This window comes from Oncorhynchus mykiss, chromosome 11, assembly GCF_057628025.1.
Source record: "Oncorhynchus mykiss isolate SJ-2025 chromosome 11, ASM5762802v1, whole genome shotgun sequence".
Classification (NCBI taxonomy): Eukaryota; Metazoa; Chordata; class Actinopteri; order Salmoniformes; family Salmonidae; genus Oncorhynchus; species Oncorhynchus mykiss.
Genome location: NC_143032.1, coordinates 82,868,489 through 82,886,990, shown reverse-complemented (window position 1 = coordinate 82,886,990; position 18,502 = coordinate 82,868,489). Strand labels below are relative to the sequence as shown.

At 42.4% G+C, this 18,502-nt stretch overlaps 1 protein-coding gene across 2 annotated transcripts in view; it reads left to right on the top strand.

Moving 5' to 3' along the window:
• The window catches only part of wdfy3 (WD repeat and FYVE domain containing 3), a 247,936-nt gene that overhangs the window by 97,126 nt on the left and 132,308 nt on the right, over positions 1-18,502 (top strand). For both annotated transcript variants that reach the window (XM_090191254.1, XM_090191253.1), the window contains exons 19-20: positions 5,066-5,178; positions 11,006-11,246. In XM_090191254.1, the coding sequence (XP_090047380.1) occupies positions 5,066-5,178; positions 11,006-11,246 (354 nt within the window). The remainder of the gene's footprint in view (positions 1-5,065; positions 5,179-11,005; positions 11,247-18,502) is intronic.

Here is an 18,502-nt window from a genome sequence, read left to right as displayed (position 1 = left end):
GGTATCCTCAGAGGACAAGTTACCACAGAGATCCTACATCTATATAGAGAGCATCAGAGGTATCCTCAGAGGGCAATTACCACAGAGATCCTACATCTATATAGAGAGCATCAGAGTTATCCTCAGAGGGCAGTTACCACAGAGATCCTACATCTATATAGAGAGCATCAGAGGTATCCTCAGAGGGCAATTACCACAGAGATCCTACATCTATATAGAGAGCATCAGAGGTATCCTCAGAGGGCAATTACCACAGAGATCCTACATCTATATAGAGAGCATCAGAGTTATCCTCAGAGGGCAGTTACCACAGAGATCCTACATCTATATAGAGAGCATCAGAGGTATCCTCAGAGGGCAATTACCACAGAGATCCTACATCTATATAGAGAGCATCAGAGTTATCCTCAGAGGGCAGTTACCACAGAGATCATACAGGTAGCCTAGTGGTTAGAGGGTTGGACTAGTAACCAGCAGGTAGCCTAGTGGTTAGAGGGTTGGACTAGTAACCAGCAGGTAGCCTAGTGGTTAGAGCGTTGGACTAGTAACCAGCAGGTAGCCTAGTGGTTAGAGCGTTGGACTAGTAACCAGCAGGTAGCCTAGTGGTTAGAGCGTTGGGCCAGTAACTGAAAGGTTGCTAGATCGAATCCCCTGACTAGGTACCCCCTTTTCCCTTTTAATAGTGTTGTAGCTGTGGTAAAACCATTATAACTGACTAGGTACCCCCCTTTTAATAGTGTTGTAGCTGTGGTAACACCATTATAACTGACTAGGTACCCCCCTTTTAATAGTGTTGTAGCTGTGGTAAAACCATTATAACTGACTAGGTACCCCCCTTTTAATAGTGTTATAGCTGTGGTAAAACCATTATAACTGACTAGGTACCCCCCTTTACCTTTTAATAGTGTTGTAGCTGTGGTAAAACCATTATAACTGACTAGGTACCCCCCTTTCCCTTTTAATAGTGTTGTAGCTGTGGTAAAACCATTATAACTGACTAGGTACCCCCCTTTTCCTTTTAATAGTGTTGTAGCTGTGGTAAAACCATTTGAACTGACTAGGTACCCCCCTTTTAATAGTGTTGTAGCTGTGGTAAAACCATTATAAATGACTAGGTACTCCCCTTTTAATAGTGTTGTAGCTGTGGTAAAACCATTATAACTGACTAGGTATCCCCCTTTCCCTTTTAATAGTGTTGTAGCTGTGGTAAAACCATTATAACAGACTAGGTACCCCCCTTTCCCTTTTAATAGTGTTGTAGCTGTGGTAAAACCATTATAAATGACTAGGTATCCCCCTTTCCCTTTTAATAGTGTTATAGCTGTGGTAAAACCATTATAACAGACTAGGTACCCCCCTTTTAATAGTGTTGTAGCTGTGGTAAAACCATTATAAATGACTAGGTATCCCCCTTTCCCTTTTAATAGTGTTATAGCTGTGGTAAAACCATTATAACAGACTAGGTACCCCCCTTTTAATAGTGTTGTAGCTGTGGTAAAACCATTATAACTGACTAGGTATCCCCCTTTCCCTTTTAATAGTGTTATAGCTGTGGTAAAACCATTATAACAGACTAGGTACCCCCCTTTTAATAGTGTTGTAGCTGTGGTAAAACCATTATAAATGACTAGGTACCCCCCTTTTAATAGTGTTGTAGCTGTGGTAAAACCATTATAACTGACTAGGTACCCCCCTTTCCCTTTTAATAGTGTTATAGCTGTGGTAAAACCATTATAACAGACTAGGTACCCCCCTTTTAATAGTGTTGTAGCTGTGGTAAAACCATTATAAATGACTAGGTACCCCCCTTTTAATAGTGTTGTAGCTGTGGTAAAACCATTATAAATGACTAGGTACCCCCCTTTCCCTTTTAATAGTGTTGTAGCTGTGGTAAAACCATTATAACTGACTAGGTACCCCCCTTTCCCTTTTAATAGTGTTGTAGCTGTGGTAAAACCATTATAACTGACTAGGTACCCCCCTTTTAATAGTGTTGTAGCTGTGGTAAAACCATTATAAATGACTAGGTACCCCCCTTTCCCTTTTAATAGTGTTGTAGCTGTGGTAAAACCATTATAACTGACTAGGTACCCCCCTTTCCCTTTTAATAGTGTTGTAGCTGTGGTAAAACCATTATAACTGACTAGGTACCCCCCTTTTAATAGTGTTGTAGCTGTGGTAAAACCATTATAACTGACTAGGTACCCCCCTTTTCCTTTTAATAGTGTTATAGCTGTGGTAAAACCATTATAACTGACTAGGTACCCCCCTTTTAATAGTGTTATAGCTGTGGTAAAACCATTATAACTGACTAGGTATCCCCCTATCCCTTTTAATAGTGTTATAGCTGTGGTAAAACCATTATAACAGACTAGGTACCCCCCTTTTAATAGTGTTGTAGCTGTGGTAAAACCATTATAAATGACTAGGTATCCCCCTTTCCCTTTTAATAGTGTTATAGCTGTGGTAAAACCATTATAACAGACTAGGTACCCCCCTTTTAATAGTGTTGTAGCTGTGGTAAAACCATTATAACTGACTAGGTATCCCCCTTTCCCTTTTAATAGTGTTATAGCTGTGGTAAAACCATTATAACAGACTAGGTACCCCCCTTTTAATAGTGTTGTAGCTGTGGTAAAACCATTATAAATGACTAGGTACCCCCCTTTTAATAGTGTTGTAGCTGTGGTAAAACCATTATAACTGACTAGGTACCCCCCTTTCCCTTTTAATAGTGTTATAGCTGTGGTAAAACCATTATAACAGACTAGGTACCCCCCTTTTAATAGTGTTGTAGCTGTGGTAAAACCATTATAAATGACTAGGTACCCCCCTTTTAATAGTGTTGTAGCTGTGGTAAAACCATTATAAATGACTAGGTACCCCCCTTTCCCTTTTAATAGTGTTGTAGCTGTGGTAAAACCATTATAACTGACTAGGTACCCCCCTTTCCCTTTTAATAGTGTTGTAGCTGTGGTAAAACCATTATAACTGACTAGGTACCCCCCTTTTAATAGTGTTGTAGCTGTGGTAAAACCATTATAAATGACTAGGTACCCCCCTTTCCCTTTTAATAGTGTTGTAGCTGTGGTAAAACCATTATAACTGACTAGGTACCCCCCTTTCCCTTTTAATAGTGTTGTAGCTGTGGTAAAACCATTATAACTGACTAGGTACCCCCCTTTTAATAGTGTTGTAGCTGTGGTAAAACCATTATAACTGACTAGGTACCCCCCTTTTCCTTTTAATAGTGTTATAGCTGTGGTAAAACCATTATAACTGACTAGGTACCCCCCTTTTAATAGTGTTATAGCTGTGGTAAAACCATTATAACTGACTAGGTATCCCCCTATCCCTTTTAATAGTGTTGTAGCTGTGGTAAAACCATTATAACTGACTAGGTACCCCCCTTTTCCTTTTAATAGTGTTGTAGCTGTGGTAATACCATTATAACTGACTAGGTACCCCCCTTTTAATAGTGTTGTAGCTGTGGTAATACCATTATAACTGACTAGGTATCCCCCTTTTAATAGTGTTGTAGCTGTGGTAAAACCATTATAACTGACTAGGTACCCCCCTTTTAATAGTGTTGTAGCTGTGGTAATACCATTATAACTGACTAGGTACCCCCCTTTCCCTTTTAATAGTGTTGTAGCTGTGGTAATACCATTATAACTGACTAGGTACCCCCCTTTTAATAGTGTTGTAGCTGTGGTAAAACCATTATAACTGACTAGGTACCCCCCTTTTAATAGTGTTGTAGCTGTGGTAAAACCATTATAACAGACTAGGTACCCCCCTTTTAATAGTGTTATAGCTGTGGTAAAACCATTATAACTGACTAGGTATCCCCCTTTTAATAGTGTTGTAGCTGTGGTAATACCATTATAACTGACTAGGTACCCCCCTTTCCCTTTTAATAGTGTTGTAGCTGTGGTAAAACCATTATAACTGACTAGGTATCCCCCTATCCCTTTTAATAGTGTTGTAGATGTGGTAAAACCATTATAACTGACTAGGTACCCCCCTTTCCCTTGTAATAGTGTTGTAGCTGTGGTAAAACCATTATAACTGACTAGGTATACCTTTCAGTTGGACAACTGACTAGGTATCCCCCCTTTCTCTTCCCATATAGATATATCTTCAGAGTTCTCCTCTGTGAAGACTTTTCACATACCAGACCAAAGTTAATATTTCATTATTCAATCACACATTCAATAGTCAGTCCTCTGGATACTGTAACAGAGAGATAGTCAGTCCTCTGGATACTGTAACAGAGAGATAGTCAGTCCTCTGGATACTGTAACAGAGATATAGTCAGTCCTCTGGATACTGTAACAGAGATATAATCAGTCCTCTGGATACTGTAACAGAGATATAGTCAGTCCTCTGGATACTGTAACAGAGATATAGTCAGTCCTCTGGATACTGTAACAGAGATATAGTCAGTCCTCTGGATACTGTAACAGAGATATAGTCAGTCCTCTGGATACTGTAACAGAGATATAGTCAGTCCTCTGGATACTGTAACAGAGATATAGTCAGTCCTCTGGATACTGTAACAGAGATATAGTCAGTCCTCTGGATACTGTAACAGAGATATAGTCAGTCCTCTGGATACTGTAACAGAGATATAGTCAGTCCTCTGGATACTGTAACAGAGATATAGTCAGTCCTCTGGATACTGTAACAGAGATATAGTCAGTCCTCTGGATACTGTAACAGAGATATAGTCAGTCCTCTGGATACTGTAACAGAGATATAGTCAGTCCTCTGGATACTGTAACAGAGATATAGTCAGTCCTCTGGATACTGTAACAGAGAGATAGTCAGTCCTCTGGATACTGTACACAATTAAGGCCGAGTCTGCAAGGATGTTTATTGTTCTTCAAGGGGGAAATGCGTCCATGTTGAAGTGAAATGCCATGTGATCAAGTGATCACTTTGGAAATAAGTGTTTTCATGTGTCATCCACTGGGATTCAACATGCACATCTTGTCTATGTATGTTTTCTTGTCACACCAAGATAATTAAAAAAAAAATTCATATTGTTTCTCCCCCGCAGAGAGTTCCTCCGGCTGGGCAACCCTCTAAACTGTGGAGCCTGGGACAAGAAGCTGCTCAAACAGTATCGTGTCCACAAACCCTCCTCCCTTAGCTACGACGCAGAGATGAGAAGTAAGACACCACTCTCAATGTTGTGTGTGTGTGTGTGTATACAGTGCCTTGCAAAAGTATTCGGCCCCCTTGAACTTTGTGACCTTTTGCCACATTTCAGGCTTCAAACATAAAGATATAAAACTGTATTTTTTTGTGAAGAATCAACAACAAGTGGGACACAATCATGAAGTGGAACGACATTTATTGGATATTTCAAACTTTTTTAACAAATCAAAAACTGAAAAATTGGGCGTGCAAAATTATTCAGCCCCCTTAAGTTAATACTTTGTAGCGCCACCTTTTGCTGCGATTACAGCTGTAAGTCGCTTGGGGTATGTCTCTATCAGTTTTGCACATCGAGAGACTGAAATTTTTCCCATTCCTCCTTGCAAAACAGCTCGAGCTCAGTGAGGTTGGATGGAGAGCATTTGTGAACAGCAGTTTTCAGTTCTTTCCACAGATTCTCGATTGGATTCAGGTCTGGACTTTGACTTGGCCATTCTAACACCTGGATATGTTTATTTTTGAACCATTCCATTGTAGATTTTGCTTTATGTTTTGGATCATTGTCTTGTTGGAAGACAAATCTCCGTCCCAGTCTCAGGTCTTTTGCAGACTCCATCAGGTTTTCTTCCAGAATGGTCCTGTATTTGGCTCCATCCATCTTCCCATCAATTTTAACCGTCTTCCCTGTCCCTGCTGAAGAAAAGCAGGCCCAAACCATGATGCTGCCACCACCATGTTTGACAGTGGGGATGGTGTGTTCAGCTGTGTTGCTTTTATGCCAAACATAACGTTTTGCATTGTTGCCAAAAAGTTCAATTTTGGTTTCATCTGACCAGAGCACCTTCTTCCACATGTTTGGTGTGTCTCCCAGGTGTCTTGTGGCAAACTTTAAACAACACTTTTTATGGATATCTTTAAGAAATGGCTTTCTTCTTGCCACTCTTCCATAAAGGCCAGATTTGTGCAATATACGACTGATTGTTGTCCTATGGACAGAGTCTCCCACCTCAGCTGTAGATCTCTGCAGTTCATCCAGAATGATCATGGGCCTCTTGGCTGCATCTCTGATCAGTCTTCTCCTTGTATGAGCTGAAAGTTTAGAGGGACGGCCAGGTCTTGGTAGATTTGCAGTGGTCTGATACTCCTTCCATTTCAATATTATCGCTTGCACAGTGCTCCTTGGGATGTTTAAAGCTTGGGAAATCTTTTTGTATCCAAATCCGGCTTTAAACTTCTTCACAACAGTATCTCGGGCCTGCCTGGTGTGTTCCTTGTTCTTCATGATGCTCTCTGCGCTTTTAACGGACCTCTGAGACTATCACAGTGCAGGTGCATTTATACGGAGACTTGATTACACACAGGTGGATTGTATTTATCATCATTAGTCATTTAGGTCAACATTGGATCATTCAGAGATCCTCACTGAACTTCTGGAGAGAGTTTGCTGCACTGAAAGTAAAGGGGCTGAATAATTTTGCACGCCCAATTTTTCAGTTTTTGATATGTTAAAAAAGTTTGAAATATCCAATAAATGTTGTTCCACTTCATGATTGTGTCCCACTTGTTGTTGATTCTTCACAAAAAAATACAGTTTTATATCTTTATGTTTGAAGCCTGAAATGTGGCAAAAGGTCGCAAAGTTCAAGGGGGCCGAATACTTTCGCAAGGCACTGTATATACACACACACAGTGCCTTGCGAAAGTATTCGGCCCCCTTGAACTTTGCGACCTTTTGCCACATTTCAGGCTTCAAACATAAACATATAAAACTGTATTTTTTTGTGAGGAATCAACAACAAGTGGGACACAATCATGAAGTGGAACAACATATTTTTTTTTTAGTTTCTTCAAGTAGCCACTGTTTGCCTTGATGACAGCTTTGCACACTCTTGGCATTCTCTCAACCAGCTTCACCTCAACCAGCTTTTCCAACAGTCTTGAAGGAGTTCCCACATATGCTGAGCACTTGTTGGCTGCTTTTCCTTCACTCTGTGGTCAAACTCATCCAAAACCATTTCAACTGGGTTGAGGTCAGGTGATTGTGGAGACCAGGTCATCTGATGCAGCACTCCATTACTCTCCTTCTTGGTCAAATAGCCCTTACACAGCCTGGAGGTGTGTTGGGTCATTGTCCTGTTGAAAAACAAATGATAGTCCCACTAAGCGCAAACCAGATGGGATGGCGTTTCAATTCAGAATGCTGTGGTAGCCATACTGGTTAAGTGTGCCTTGAATTCTAAATACATCACAGACAGTGTCACTAGCAAAGCACCATCACACCTCCTCCTCCATGCTTCACAGTGAGAACCACACATGCAGAGATAATCCGTTCACCTAATCTAATGTCCATTGCTCGTGTTTCTTGGCCCAAGGCAAGTCTCTTCTTCTTATCGGTGTCCTTTAGTAGTGATTTCTTTACAGCAATTTGACCATAAAGGCCAGATTCATGCAGTCTCCTCTGAACAGTTGATGTTGAGATGTGTCTGTTTCTTGAACTCTGTGAATCATTTATTTGGGATGCAAATTCTGAGGCTGGTAATTCTAATGAACTTATCATCTGCAGCAGAGGGAACTCTGGGTCTTCCTTTCCTGTGGCGGTCCTCATGAGAGCCAGTTTCATCATAGCGCTTGATGGTTTTTGCGACTGCACTTAAAGAAACTTTCAACGTTTTTGAACATTCTCCGGATTGACTGACCTTCATGTCTTAAAGTAAGGATGGACTGTCATTTCTCTTTGCTTATTTGCGCTGTTCTTGCCATAATATGGACTTGGTCTTTTACCTTGTCACAACACAACTGATTCGCTCAAATGCATTTTTTACTTTTAACAAGGCTCACCTATTTATTGAAATGCATTCCAGATGACTACCCCATGAAGCTAGTTGAGAGAATGCCAAGAGTGTGCAAAGCTGTCGTTAAGGAGAAGGGTGGCTACTTTGAAGAATCTCAAATATAACATATATTTTGAATTGTTTAACACTTTTTTGGTTACTACATTATTCCATATGTGTTATTTCATTGTTTTAATAATAATTCTACAATGTAGAAATAGTATATGAGGAAAATTGTTATTTGGCCTTACTGCTATCAGCCCATATAAATGCAGTGAATAACAGATTCACTGCATGGATCAACAGATCATTATAGATGCAGAATAAGGCTTTATAGATGCAGAATAAGGCTTTATAGATGCAGAATAAGGCTTTATAGATGCAGAATAAGGCTTTATAGATGCAGAATAAGGCTTTATAGATGCAGAATAAGGCATTTTAGATGTAGAATAAGGCTTTATAGATGCAGAATAAGGCTTTATAGATGCAGAATAAGGCATTATAGATGCATAATAAGGCTTTATAGATGCAGAATAAGGCTTTATAGATGCAGAATAAGGCTTTATAGATGCAGAATAAGGCATTATAGATGCAGAATAAGGCTTTATAGATGCAGAATAAGGCTTTATAGATGCAGAATAAGGCATTTTAGATGCAGAATAAGGCTTTATAGATGCAGAATAAGGCTTTATAGATGCAGAATAAGGCATTATGTGTGCGTGCGTCATAGAAAGTGTTACCAGAAAGTTTTTCTGCAGGGCGAGATGGACAGGAGGAAAGACGTGCAGTTTGAAAAGGCCAACAAATTACTCCCAGCAAATTTATTTTTCCTTTTATCCTCCTGCTGTTAGTTGATCCATTCGGTTGTATCCAGTCAGTTACTGTAGTGGAGAATAGATTGAGGGGTTTTTGCCAGGAGATGAGCTTTCTCTAGCTTTAATTGCCAGTGGAAATGACTTTCTGGAGACGGTAATCCTTCACGATTGCACACCAGAAGGAGCTTATTGTAACGTTATTGAAATGTCGCTGCAACCTAAACCGACAACGTTATGTGGGCTGCTTCCTAGACCTTGACTAATCACCTTCAGATAATTACCTGAGGTGAATTTGTCCGTCAGTGCTGAGTGATTAAACTTAAATTTCATTTTGATCTTTCTGTTATTAAACAACTAATTGACTGACGTCGGTTCAATTACTTGATTTCCATTTTTTTTTTATGTTTTAATGTTTATTTTTTAGGCCAAGGCGCCATTTCTCTAGAGATACTGCCTGAGTAGAGATGATGACTTTGAGGAGAGCACAGAGATAACCTAGATGATCTGGCTGGCTGGCTGATACTGCCTGAGCAGAGATGATGACTTTGAGGAGAGCACAGAGATAACCTAGAGGATCTGGCTGGCTGATACTGCCTGAGCAGAGATGATGACTTTAAGGAGAGAACAGAGATAACCTAGATGATCTGGCTGGCTGATACTGCCTGAGCAGAGATGATGACTTTAAGGAGAGCACAGAGATAACCTAGATGATCTGGCTGGCTGATACTGCCTGAGCAGAGATGATGACTTTAAGGAGAGCACAGAGATAACCTAGATGATCTGGCTGGCTGATATTGCCTGAGCAGAGATGATGACTTTAAGGAATGAACATGAATAAAGTCATGACATAAAACCTAAGTAATATACACAACTGAAATATTATTTCATAGTCATTTCCTGTTTCTCTGTTGATGTCTACCCAATGTGGACCTGACAGAGACAATGGAATATTTTCAATGTTTTGGCAATTGAATGTTCACTATTTTTGGTCTTTGGAATTTCCATTAAAAAGCTCTACAATCATTATAATGTAATTATTTCATAATGCATTTAAGCATATTTTTTTTTAACAAAACCAACTTTGGGAATTTTTTTTTTTAATAACCAAACCCTAACCGAAATTACCTCAAAAAAGCACTAATCGCTCAGCATTACCTTCCGTAAAAGTTAATGTCTTAACTATCTTAATTCCCAATTAGGCTCAATTTACAGCCTCTGGGTAATTTCATGTAAACCGCCAGTCTTGTCAAAGTATAACGGGAAAGCCTGAGTTTGTCAGACTAATGATCATTGTCTATTTAGTAAGGGAATGTTTGCAATGTGGGAATGGTTATTTAGCTGTAACATAAATCTCTAAATTGTCCTTCCCTCACTGTAATGGGATATTTTCCAAATGAAAATTACCTCATTTTCTTTCAATAGTCTATTAGTACCTCCTTCCTCTACCCCTAGACCCTGTTTCAATAGTCTATTAGTACCTCCTTCCTCTGTTCTCAGGCCCTGTTTCAATAGTCTCATAGTACCTCCTTCCTCTGTTCTCAGGCCCTGTTTCAATAGTCTCATAGTACCTCCTTCCTCTGTTCTCAGGCCCTGTTTCAATAGTCTCATAGTTCCTCCTTCCTCTACTCCTAGGCCCTGTTTCAATAGTCTAATAGTACCTCCTTCCTCTACTCTCAGGCCCTGTTTCAATAGTCTAATAGTACCTCAGTCCTCTACTCCTAGGCCCTGTTTCAATAGACTAACAGTACCTCCTTCCTCTACTCCTAGGCCCTGTTTCAATAGTCTAACAGTACCTCCTTCCTCTACTCCTAGGCCCTGTTTCAATAGTCTATCAGTACCTCCTTCCTCTACTCCTAGGCCCTGTTTCAATAGTCTAATAGTACCTCCTTCCTCTAATCCTAGGCCCTGTTTCAATAGTCTAACAGTACCTCCTTCCTCTACTCCTAGGCCCTGTTTCAATAGTCTAACAGTACCTCCTTCCTCTAATCCTAGGCCCTGTTTCAATAGTCTAACAGTACCTCCTTCCTCTACTCCTAGGCCCTGTTTCAATAGTCTAACAGTACCTCCTTCCTCTAATCCTAGGCCCTGTTTCAATAGTCTAACAGTACCTCCTTCCTCTACTCTCAAACTCTGTTTCAATGCTTCCCTGTAGCAGATGAGGTGTGTTTTAACATTTCATCTCGTGTCCCACAGACTCTATGACTATATCGATGGAGGGCTGTTTTGGTCCCGACACCGTGTTCCCAGCGGCCGGTGAAGACAACAGTCAGTACCGGATCAGCCGTAGCCTGGTGCGCTCGGCCGAGGGGAGCACCGTGCCGCTCACACGCGTCAAGTGCCTGGTCTCCATGACAACGCCCCACGACATCCGCCTTCACGGCTCGGCCGTCACTCCAGCCTTCGTGGAGTTTGACACCTCGCTGGAGGGCTTTGGGTGAGAAGACGCACGGACACACACACACACAGACAGACAGACACACACACACACACACCACACACAGACACACCACACAGAGACACACAGACACACAGAGACACACACACACAGAGAACACACAGACAGACAGACAGACAGACAGACCCCACACCCCACCCCACCACACACAGACACACCACACAGAGACACACAGAGACACACACACACACACACACAGACAGACACAGACAGACAGACAGACAGACCCCACACCCCACCCCACCACACACAGACACACCACACAGAGACACACACACACACACACACACACACACACACACACACACACACACACACACACAGGGCTTTTGGGTATACACACATTTATTTTATTCGCTGTTGTCACTGGTTGCAAAATGTTCCTAAAATTCCAGGAACACCTGTCTGTCACAGCAGGGAGGTTATTTATATCAGGAACACCTGTCTCTGTCACAGCAGGGAGGTTATTTATATCAGGAACACCTGTCTCTGTCACAGCAGGGAGGTTATTTATATCAGGAACACCTGTCTCTGTCACAGCAGGGAGGTTATTTATATCAGGAACACCTGTCTCTGTCACAGAAGGGAGGTTATTTATATCAGGAACACCTGTCTCTGTCACAGAAGGGAGGTTATTTATATCAGGAACACCTGTCTCTGTCACAGCAGGGAGGTTATTTATATCAGGAACACCTGTCTCTGTCACAGCAGGGAGGTTATTTATATCAGGAACACCTGTCTCTGTCACAGCAGGGAGGTTATTTATATCAGGAACACCTGTCTCTGTCACAGCAGGGAGGTTATTTATATCAGGAACACCTGTCTCTGTCACAGCAGGGAGGTTATTTATATCAGGAACACCTGTCTCTGTCACAGCAGGGAGGTTATTTATATCAGGAACACCTGTCTCTGTCACAGCAGGGAGGTTATTTATATCAGGAACACCTGTCTCTGTCACAGAAGGGAGGTTATTTATATCAGGAACACCTGCCTCTGTCACAGCAGGGAGGTTATTTATATCAGGAACACCTGTCTCTGTCACAGAAGGGAGGTTATTTATATCAGGAACACCTGTCTCTGTCACAGCAGGGAGGTTATTTATATCAGGAACACCTGTCTCTGTCACAGCAGGGAGGTTATTTATATCAGGAACACCTGTCTCTGTCACAGCAGGGAGGTTATTTATATCAGGAACACCTGTCTCTGTCACAGCAGGGAGGTTATTTATATCAGGAACACCTGTCTCTGTCACAGAAGGGAGGTTATTTATATCAGGAACACCTGTCTCTGTCACAGAAGGGAGGTTATTTATATCAGGAACACCTGTCTCTGTCACAGCAGGGAGGTTATTTATATCAGGAACACCTGTCTCTGTCACAGCAGGGAGGTTATTTATATCAGGAACACCTGTCTCTGTCACAGCAGGGAGGTTATTTATATCAGGAACACCTGTCTCTGTCACAGCAGGGAGGTTATTTATATCAGGAACACCTGTCTCTGTCACAGCAGGGAGGTTATTTATATCAGGAACACCTGTCTCTGTCACAGCAGGGAGGTTATTTATATCAGGAACACCTGTCTCTGTCACAGAAGGGAGGTTATTTATATCAGGAACACCTGTCTCTGTCACAGCAGGGAGGTTATTTATATCAGGAACACCTGTCTCTGTCACAGCAGGGAGGTTATTTATATCAGGAACACCTGTCTCTGTCACAGCAGGGAGGTTATTTATATCAGGAACACCTGTCTCTGTCACAGAAGGGAGGTTATTTATATCAGGAACACCTGTCTCTGTCATAGCAGGGAGGTTATTTATATCAGGAACACCTGTCTCTGTCACAGAAGGGAGGTTATTTATATCAGGAACACCTGTCTCTGTCACAGCAGGGAGGTTATTTATATCAGGAACACCTGTCTCTGTCACAGCAGGGAGGTTATTTATATCAGGAACACCTGTCTCTGTCACAGAAGGGAGGTTATTTATATCAGGAACACCTGTCTCTGTCACAGCAGGGAGGTTATTTATATCAGGAACACCTGTCTCTGTCACAGCAGGGAGGTTATTTATATCAGGAACACCTGTCTCTGTCACAGAAGGGAGGTTATTTATATCAGGAACACCTGTCTCTGTCACAGAAGGGAGGTTATTTATATCAGGAACACCTGTCTCTGTCACAGCAGGGAGGTTATTTATATCAGGAACACCTGTCTCTGTCACAGCAGGGAGGTTATTTATATCAGGAACACCTGTCTCTGTCACAGCAGGGAGGTTATTTATATCAGGAACACCTGTCTCTGTCACAGCAGGGAGGTTATTTATATCAGGAACACCTGTCTCTGTCACAGCAGGGAGGTTATTTATATCAGGAACACCTGTCTCTGTCACAGCAGGGAGGTTATTTATATCAGGAACACCTGTCTCTGTCACAGCAGGGAGGTTATTTATATCAGGAACACCTGTCTCTGTCACAGCAGGGAGGTTATTTATATCAGGAACACCTGTCTCTGTCACAGAAGGGAGGTTATTTATATCAGGAACACCTGTCTCTGTCACAGCAGGGAGGTTATTTATATCAGGAACACCTGTCTCTGTCACAGCAGGGAGGTTATTTATATCAGGAACACCTGTCTCTGTCACAGCAGGGAGGTTATTTATATCAGGAACACCTGTCTCTGTCACAGCAGGGAGGTTATTTATATCAGGAACACCTGTCTCTGTCACAGCAGGGAGGTTATTTATATCAGGAACACCTGTCTCTGTCACAGAAGGGAGGTTATTTATATCAGGAACACCTGTCTCTGTCACAGCAGGGAGGTTATTTATATCAGGAACACCTGTCTCTGTCACAGCAGGGAGGTTATTTATATCAGGAACACCTGTCTCTGTCACAGCAGGGAGGTTATTTATATCAGGAACACCTGTCTCTGTCACAGCAGGGAGGTTATTTATATCAGGAACACCTGTCTGTTATTCTCCCTCTCCTTTCTTTCATGCTGTTGAAATGTGCATAAAATTGGGCAGATTTTTTTCTCAATAATACACACACACAGGCGGACTCTGACATGCGTACACACACACACACACACCAGTGGAGGGAGAAATCAGAGGACGGGGGGGGTAATGGTTGTAATGGAAAAGTATAAAACACATGGGTTCTCTCTGTTACCCGTTCCAGTAATCCTGGAGTTATTGACTCTTAACGGTTACCGCCGCACGCCACACGGTGAGGTCATTTTGAATATAGAATAGCTGGATGCAGCTCAATCCCCTTCTTTCCGCCGATATAAAGTTGCCGTCTATTCCGTGACACGAGGCTTGTGAAAGCTGTCTTTTTCTACACGAGAGGATCTGGACGAGGAAACGGTCACTAAATAGTCTCTCTAAAACCAAGAACCCTTTTGAGCTACAAACGGATAAAGATGAGACTCTCGCCAACACGACAGTGTGTCCGTGTGTTTGGGCTCTACGACGTTTCACAAGCTTTACAGCAGTCGTCTGTAAACTCTCTCTGTCGTGGGACAATCCTCATTTCGAAGAAAAATAAAAAGTCTTCTCACAAAACTGACCGAACTAAAAAACAGATACGTCACCAATATTAAAAGTGTAACAGGAACTCAGGAACACGAAGGAGTCTGTTATTACGCTTTCAGGGGAGTCGTCTGAAGGAACCCTATATATTCAAAAGTATGTGGACACCCCTTCAAATGAGTGGATTTGGCTATTTCGGCCACACCCGTTGCTGACAGGTGTATAAAATCAAGCACACCGCCGTGCAATCTCCATAGAGAAACATTGGCAGTAGAATGGCCCGTACTGAAGAAAGTGACATCGTCACAGGATGCCACCTTTCCAACAAGTCAGTTCGTCAACATTTCTGCCTTGCTTGAGCTGCCCCGGTCAACTGTAAGTGTTGTTATTGTGAAGTGGAAACGTCTCGGAGCAACAACTGCTCAGCCGCAAAGTGGTAGGCCACACAAGCTCACAGAACAGGACCACTGAGTGCTGAAGAGCATAAAAATGGTCTGTCCTCGGGTTGCAACACTCACTACTGATTTCCAAAATGCCTCTGGAATTAACGAGAGAGCACAAGAACTGTTCGTCGGGAGCTTCATGAATTGGGTTTCCATGGCCGAGCAGCCGCACACAAGCCTAAGATCACCATGCGCAATGATTTGGCTGATGTGGTGTAAAGGCTCGCCGCCATTGGTCTCTGGAGCAGTGGAAACACGTTATCTGGAGTGATGAATCACGCTTCACCATCTGGCTGTCCGACGGACTAATCTGGGTTTGGCGGATGCCTGGAGAACGCTACCTGCCTCAATGCATAGTGGCAACTGTAAAGTTTGGTGGAGGATAAATAATGGTATGGAGATGTTTTTCATGGTTTTGGCTAGGACACTTAGTTCCAGTGAAGGGAAATCTTAAAGCTACAGCATACAATTACATTCTAGATGAGTCTGTGCTTCCAACTTTGTGGCAACAGTTTGGGGAAGCACCTTTCCTGTTTCAGCATGACAATGCCCCTGTGCACAAAGCGAGGTCCATGCAGAAATTGTTTGTTGAGATTGGTGTGGAAAAAGTTGATTGGCCTGCACAGAGCCCTAACCTCAACCCCATCGAACACCTTTGGGATGAATTGGATCGCCGACTGCGAGCCAGGCCTTATCGCCCAACATCAGTGCCCAAACTCACTAATCTTGTGGCTGAATGGAAGCAAGTCCCCGCAGCAATGTTCCAACATCTAGTGGAAAGCCTTCCCAGAAGAGTGGAGTCTGTTATAGCAGCAAAGGGGGGACCAACTCCATATTAATGCCCATGATTTTGGAATGAGATGTTCGACAAGCAGGTGTCCACATACTTTTGGTCATGTTGTGTAACCCGGCTGTAAAAATGGTAAAAAATGCATAGGGGGTGAACCAGTATTCTTATATCTCAGATATAGGACAGACACTTCAAAAGGTTATTCCTTATGATATGTTTTTTTGACTGTCGAGTTTTACCATGTACAAATGTGTTTTTTAAAATGTGTCACACAAAACGATGCGACAGATGTTTTGAGGGAGCGAGCAGTGCATGCAATTTCCACCAGAGCTGCCGCCTCCAACGTTATTTCAGGGAGGCAAATGACAGTGGGCTGTCATGTGCCTTTTTACTGAGGAGTGGCTTCCCTCTGGCCACTCTGCCATAAAGACCTGATTGGTGGACTGCTGCAGAGATGGTCATCTCCTTCCAGAAGGACAACTCGACAAAGGAACTCTGGAGCTCATTCAGAGTGACCATCAGATTCTTAGCCAAGGCCCTTCCCCTCCCCCCCGATTGCTCAGTTTGGTCAGATGGCCAGCTCTTGGTGGTTCCAAACTTCTTCCATTTAAGAATGATAGTGGCCCGTTTGTTCTTGGGGACCTTCAATGCTGCAGAAATGTTAAAATCAAAATTTTCACGTGATTAGCAGATGTTATGGCGGGTGTAGCGAAATGCTTGTGCTTCTAGTTCCCAACAGTGTAGTAATATCTAACAAATTATGCAACATATACTCAATTCACACAAATTTAAGTAGGAATGATTTAAGACTATATATATATATATATATATATATGTATGTGTGTGTGTGTGTGTGTGTGTGTGTGTGTGTGTGTATATATATATATATATGTGGACGAGCAACATTTTATTTTTCTTATTTCACCTTTATTTAACCAGGGAGGCTAGTTGAGAACACCTTTATTTAACCAGGTAGGCCAGTTGAGAACAAGTTCTCATTTACAACTGCGACCTGGCCAAGATGAAGCAAACAACAACACAGAGTTACACATAGACAAATGTAGAGTCAGTAAGACAATAGAAAAATATATGTACAGTGTGCAAATGTAGAAGATTAGAGATGTAAAGGCAATAAATAGGCCATAGAGGCGAAATAATTACAATTTAGCATTAACACTGGAGTGATAGATGTGCAGACGATGATGTGCAAGTAGAAATACTGGGGTGCAAATGAGCAAGAAGATAAATAACAATATGGGGATGAGGTCGGCCAAAGGAGGAATTGGCTTTGGTGGTGACCAGTGAAATATACCTGCTGGAGCGCGTGCTACGGGTGGGTGTTGCTATGGTGACCAGTGAGCTGAGATAAGGCAGGGCTTTTACCCTAGCAAAGACTTTTATAGATAACCTGGAGCCAGTGGGTTTGGCAACGAGTATGTAGCGAGGGCCAGCCAACTAGAGCATACAGGTCGCAGTGATGGGTAGTATATGGGGCTTTGGTGACAAAACGGATGGCACTGTGATGAACTACATCCAGTTTGCTGAGTGTTGGAGGCTATTTTGTAAATGATATCGCCGATTTGCAAGGGTATGTTTGGCAGCATGAGTGAAGGAGGCTTTGTTGCGAAATAGGAAGCCAATTCTAGATTTAATTTTGGACTGGAGATGCTTAATGTGAGTCTAGAAGGAGAGTTTACAGTTTAACCAGACACCTAGGTATTTATAGTTGTCCACATATTCTAAGTCAGAACCGTCCAGAGTAGTGATGCTAGTCGGGCGGGTGAGTGCAGGCAACAATCGGTTGAAGAGCATGCATTTAGTTTTACTAGCATTTAAAAGCAGTTGGAGGCCACGGAAGGAGTGTCGTATGGCATTGAAGCTCGTTTGGAGGTTTGTGAACACAGTGTCCAAAGAAGTGCCAGAAGTATACAGAATGGTGTCGTCTGCGTAGAGGTGGATCAGAGATTCACCAGCAGCAAGAGCGACATCATTGATATATACAGAGAAAAGAGTCGGCCCGAAAATTGAACCCTGTGGCACCCCCATAGACTGCCAGAGGTCCGTACACCAGGCACACTGAACTCTATCTGAGAAGTAGTTGGTGAACCATGCGAGGCAGTCATTTGAGAAACCAAGGCTATTGAGTCTGCTGATGAGAATGCGGCCATTGACAGAGTCGAAAGCCTTGGCCAGGTTGATGAATACGGCTGCACAGTAATGTCTCTTATCGATGGCGGTTATGATATTGTTTAGGACCTTGAGTGTGGCTGAGGTGCACCCATGACCAGCTCTGAAGCCAGATTGCATAGCTGAGAAGGTACGGTGGGATTCGAAATGGTCGGTGATCTGTTTGTTAACTTGGCTTTTGAAGACCTTAGAAAGGCAGGGTAAGATAAATATAGGTCTGTAACAGTTTGGGTCTAGAGTGTCTCCCCCTTTGAAAAGGGGGATGACCGCGGCAGCTTTCCAATCT